Here is a 6,141-nt window from a genome sequence, read left to right as displayed (position 1 = left end):
CCCATACCCAATTGAAAAAGTCGAGGATTCCCCATACCCATACCCATACCCAGTCAATGCGGGGATTTCCCGTCAAAACGGGGACGGGTTCGGGCAATACCCACGGGGATGGGTTTATTTGCCATCTCTACTCACCCCCGAGTTATGTGTTACAAGTGTTACAATGAATCAATTTCTCTCACCACAAGGTTAACCCTTAATGAATTTCAGGTCTCCTGCTACTCTTACCACAAGAGTCAGTCCGCTCTAGGTGAGACTAACTGACTCCTTAGAGTGTCAGGATGCAACCTTACCTAGTTATACAGATGGGGCACCACCATAGACACCCACTAACAAGGGCCATGGAATTACGTCCTGACCACTGAAGCGCAACCCTGAAAGTCCCACCTAGAGACTCCAAGGAATTATGCACTGACACGGACTAAACATACTCAACCAATCAAGAAATATTCATCATACAGATTATACATGCATATTGCATACTAGTTCCTCATAATCCATCCCTTTCATTTTTCCAGTAAATCCATACCAGCTCATCATTCTCAACCAACATAGTGAATTTCCATCTCATGTTGATGCCGTGTCAATTTAATACCAACCACCTCATTCATTTCACATGCGAAGGTTCACGCCCAAAACCATTATTTACAATTCATGAATCACATCACTCATGCATATTTATTTGTCTCATGCATTTAACACAATAATCAACATCCAAGCAAGCATAAACCATTTCAGAATTTCAGAAACAACCACACAATCACACTGTCTCGCCCAGCTCCTCGCTCAAGCTGAAGGGTCTCGCTCAAGCGAGCCCCCTTCGCCTAGGCGAGGGCTTGAAAAAGGACGCAGGAGCTCGCACAGGATCTCGCTTAGACGAGACCCCTCTCGCTTGGGCGAGACGTTCGCTCGCTCAAAAATTGAGCGGGTCGCCTGAGCGACCTGTCACGTAAAAAGGGTCCGGGCGAGTCCCTGTCCATCTTGCCTAGGCGAGACTGGCTCGCTTGGGCGAGGTTATCAGGTCTAGCTACTGTTTTTCTGCAACAGTCACCCACACTAGTCCAAAACAACAGATTCATGCGTTCATAGCTAACATAACATCTCACCAACCACGAAATCTCGAAATAACAGCTAAGCAACATGGAAAAACGGAATATGTGAGTAAGCCATAGCTTCCCTACCTGGACAATGCTAGCTGGAAACCTCGACACCCAAACTGTGGTGCACAAACAGTTTTTAGGAACAAACTCAGAGCTAGAAACAATGAGTAAAAGTGGGTCATTACGAAACCCTGACAACAACCACGAAAACAGACCAGAGAGGGAAAAACTATGAGTTGAAGAGCACTTACGTGAGCTAAGGATGGGGCCAAGCTGAACGCGAACTGAAAGTACTGTGGAACCCTAACAGAGATGACGGTTGCGGCTCTAAGCACCAAGAAAGCAGAAATCTGAAAGTGTGGAATGAGTCAATTAGGTTAGACTTGGGTGGTTTTATCTTTTGAACCAGCCCTTAAGCCCAATAGCTTAAGGGCAACCCTTAAAACTTTAGGGCAGAAAACTGGACTTTACACAGTCTGTGATCGTTTTATTTCATATAGTCAAAATAAAAGGCTTTAGGTTAAGAAAGATATATGAAGCTTTTTAACTTTACATGCTGCAGCAGAATATCAATAAACATATTTTAGAGTGGGTTCCACAAGTAAGCGAAATCAACAAAGATATAATGATATAAAATAAATCATAGAAAGAAATTAAAACCATTATTGAAATATCCATTTTGTGTTTAAATCAGAATGTTTGCTTCTGTACACACGACAATGCTATATTAATCTTTGCTGCATAATTGAGTCATCGAAGGTTCAGCTATTTTACGAGGATAGGGTCAGTATTTTGATGTAATGCACTAAGTGTCGCAGAATAGCTTCAAATTTAATTGAGACTTATGAATATTTTCCATGAGACTTGTGAAGATTTTCCACGGAAATTAATGATATTAGCATAAGTATTGATGGTTGATGATTAAATTTTGTTGAAAAATTTTATTAGTTATTTGTAGTGAAAATTTTCCTTTCAAAATTTTCATTTACAAAATTAAAACTTAAAACCTGATACAAAAACTAAAATACCCTCTGTTTAGAAACCTCATTCCCATGGGTAAATTCTCCCAGTTTAACTTGTGTTTTTGGATTTTTTGTTCCATCCTTGTCCTTCTTTTTTGTCTCTCTCCATGCATTTTATTCTCAGCCGACTTAACTATTTTCGTATATCTGACCTTAAAATAAGCAAAGAACAACTCTTTCTCTTTCTCTATTTGTCTGTTTTGAATTGTTCAGTTGTGCTAGACGTCTTATCCTTGAGTGTGGCACAGTTTTGCTGAACAAATACCAAAAGTGACATTCTTATTACAGTATTAGTGCAAGTGTTATGGATTATTATTTTTTATATTTGATATTTTTAGAGGTAATCCACTATTAAATTGACTCAAGCTCGGGTGATCATCATTTTTTTTATCAATTTTTAAAGATTCAATCCAAATCCATTTTAAATCTAAATAATTGGATTAAATTTTATATGCAAATTCATTTTTGCTGTAGAACTAGTTTAGATTTTTTAAAAATTGAGATCCAAAATATTATCAATATTATATAAAAGAAATTTAAATTAAATTATTTTAATGCCGTCAGGACCAACTTTGTCAAAATTGGTCGAATTTCAGCTCGGGTTGACTTGACCAAATTATAGTAGGGAACGATTCGACCCAATTTCGATTAGACTGACTAGGCCAAATTTCGATCAACGTCAACTTGGCTGAATTCAGCCGAATTTTTGGTTAGGGCCAACTTAATCAAATTCAGTTGAATTTCAATCGGGGTAGACTCGATTGAATACCGTTGGATTTCGTCAAGGATCGACTAGACCAAATTTTTGCACGTACCGACTTCGCCAGGGCCGACTTGGCCGAATTTTGATCGGAGTCGACTTGGACAAATTCGGTCGACTTTTGATTGTAGCGGACTAAGCTGAATTCGGCTGAGTTTCAATTGGTGCCGACTCGATCGAGTTTCAGTCGAAGTCGCCTTGGCCGAATTTTGCCAAATTTCAACTTGAGCCGCCTCGGCGAATTTGGTTAGAGCCTTCTCTATCAAATTTCGGTCAGGACTGACTTGACCAAATTTGGCTAAATTTCGACCGAAACTGACTCAATCGAATACAGTTGAATTTCAATCGGGCTGATTCAATCCAATTCGATTGGGACAAACTCGACCGAATTTGACCTTGAGCCCGGTCCGGCTTGACTCGACCTTCGTTCCGTGCTGACCTATTTCGATCTTGTGTCCAAACTGACTTGTCTTGACCTTCGGTCTGTATGCTAGTCAATCTCGATCTTCAGCCCAACCCAACTAAAACTTTGGATTGTATATTTTGTATTTTCCATATTTGTGAATTTGGATTCAAATAATGAATATTCAATAAAAAAATTTATAAAATATAGATCACATTAAAATTCAAATTTAATAAAATGGATTGAAAGTTTAATAAAATTTATTTTAAATTGATCGGATTACGACAAAAGTGTATCGATCAAGAAATTTGATTTTTTGCCATCCCTCACTCAAACTTAAAATAAGAAAAACAAAATAATGAATCTTAAAAAGTAACATACGAAAATTTAGTATATTTAAACAAATAAAAGCAACAACATTCTCATTATTTCACACTCTACACATATAACATTCCTCCCTCTCCCTAGCAACCTCTTCACACACCAAACTTCAACTAACCAAAATGGATTTGTTCCTTGCGAATACCCTAAACACCACTGTACTTGCACTCTTTTCTCTAACATTACTCTTAGCTTTCTCTCTGTTTCTCTTTCGTCCCTCCAAAACTGGTCGTAATAATCTGCGAGAACCTCCAATGGCCTCACGTGCATGGCCCATACTCGGCCACCTCATGCTTCTCGGGGGCTCACCAACACCCCACAAGACGTTGGCAGCCATGGCTGACAAGTATGGACCCCTCTTCACCATCAAGCTCGGTTCCAAACGCGCTTTGGTTCTCAGCAACTGGAAAATGGCGAAGGAATGTTACACCACAAACGACGTCGTCGTATCCTCTCGCTCCAAGCTCGTGGCCATCGAACACGTTGCTTACAACCAAGCAAGTTTCGGGTTCGCACCCTATGGTCCTTACTGGCGTGAGATACGGAAGATTGTGACCGTGTTCCTCTCCGACCGCAAAACGGAGCTTCTAAGCCGCGTTAGGGTTTCTGAGATTCGAAGTTCTGTTAAAGAGCTCTTTCATGTTTGGTCGGAGAAGAAGGGGAGTGATGAGTGCGTGGTGGTGGAGATGAAGCAGTGGTTCACTGAGTTGGTGTTCAATATAGTTTTCCAAACCATGGCTGGGAAGCGATTATTCGGTAAAATTCACACAAATTCAAGTTTTCAGTTTAATCTTTCTGTCCCAAAACAAGAATTAGAAGCACTTGTCTCTCAAAAAAGCTTATAAGACAAGGCATAATAAAAAGATTGTTGTTACCATTTTTCTTGTTTGAATTTAAAGATATATGATATCGTTGAAGAGGGGTTTGTTTTTGGCAATAGGTAAAAGCGCAGTGGTTAGTGAGAAAGAAGCAGAGAAGTGTGTGAAGGCTTTGAGGGAGTTCATGCACATGTTGGGAGTGTGCACAGTGGCTGATGCTGTTCCTGTTCTGAGATGGATGAATTTGGGAGTGAAAGCCATGAAAGAAACTGCCAAAGAATTGGATGTGATCTTAGATGAGTGGTTGGTGGAGCACAGCAAGAAGAGGGAAAAGGGTGTTGAAAGTGACGACCAAGACTTCATGGACATGATGCTTTCAGTGCTCGAAGGTGCCACCATCGATGGCTTCGATGCTCCTACTATAAACAAAGCCACAACTTTGGTATGTGTGTTGAATATAACAATTGTGCATGCACTTTTTATATAGCTAAAATTTGTCCTCTTCTTGCATCTCAAAAACACACACACATATATGCCACATAACATTCTTCTTAACTAGAGAACTTCTGCAGGCACTGATCTTGGGTGCCACTGATACAAGCACAGTTACTCTTACATGGGTGATATGTTTCTTGTTGAAAAATCCTCTTATATTAGAAAAGGTAAAAGAAGAGATCAACACTCACATTGGAGAAGAGAGATTCATAAATGAGTCAGATATGAACAAGTTAGTGTACCTTCAAGCAGTGGTGAAAGAGACACTGAGGTTGTATCCACCAGGTCCTCTTTCAGCACCTCGTGAATTCACACAAGATTGCATGTTAGGTGGCTATCACATAAAAAAGGGAACTCGATTAATCACAAACCTGTGGAAGATCCAAACTGACCCTACTATTTGGTTGGATCCGTTGAAGTTCAAACCTGAAAGGTTTCTCACTACTCACAGAGATGTTGATGTTAAGGGTCAGAATTTTGAGTTGTTACCGTTTGGAAGTGGCAGAAGAATATGTCCAGGAATATCCTTTGGCCTTAACATGATTCATCTAACTCTGGCTAATTTTTTACACTCTTTTGAAATATTTAATAAACCCAATGAAGGTATTGATATGAGTGAAGCCCTTGGAATGACCAACGAGAAAGCTACTCCTCTTGAGATTCTTGTTAAACCACGTTTGTCTTCAGAGTATTATGAATCCATGTGATGTGGTAGAAGTTGTGTCATCTGTTCCAATAAATCAGTTGAAACTGCAATTTGTAATCTTAAATTTGTAATGTAACACACTGTTAAAGATTGCCATTGGAATTTCTATATCAGCGGAAGTGAGTGAAGAATAGAGATTTTCTGTTGTGTATATGGTTTTGTATTGATTAGATATTTTTGTCTTATTTTTTATCGTATTTTCTCAGTGATAAGAATTAAATTCATAATCTTTCTTTTTTCGCCATTAAAAAACTCTTATTTTCAGTTATTCTTTTTTAATTTTTTCTAAAAGAATACTTATAAAAATTTTTATAAAATAAAATTTGTAAAAAAATTGCTGTCAATTATTTTACAAAATATTTTATATAAAATACTTTTCGTAACAAAGTTTATAAAAAATATTTGCAAACTTTATAATTTTATAAAAAATAATTATCAAAATTACATGTCAATTAA

At 38.4% G+C, this 6,141-nt stretch overlaps 1 protein-coding gene across 1 annotated transcript; it reads left to right on the top strand.

Moving 5' to 3' along the window:
- The first annotated feature begins 3,564 nt into the window (after positions 1-3,564).
- LOC114180341 (cytochrome P450 82A3-like) lies at positions 3,565-5,798 on the top strand. Its single transcript, XM_028066637.2, has 3 exons — positions 3,565-4,422; positions 4,607-4,926; positions 5,057-5,798. Exons 1-3 carry the CDS (start codon positions 3,789-3,791, stop codon positions 5,684-5,686), a joined length of 1,584 nt encoding a protein of 527 aa, XP_027922438.2. The 5' UTR covers positions 3,565-3,788; the 3' UTR covers positions 5,687-5,798.
- Positions 5,799-6,141: the final 343 nt, after the last annotated feature.

This window comes from Vigna unguiculata, chromosome 4 (genome assembly GCF_037176805.1).
Source record: "Vigna unguiculata cultivar grain cowpea cultivar isolate G323 ecotype 2 chromosome 4, ASM3717680v1, whole genome shotgun sequence".
NCBI classification, from domain to species: domain Eukaryota; kingdom Viridiplantae; phylum Streptophyta; class Magnoliopsida; order Fabales; family Fabaceae; genus Vigna; species Vigna unguiculata.
The sequence above is the reverse complement of the archived record's forward strand: the minus strand, read 5'-3'. Positions and strand labels throughout refer to the sequence as shown.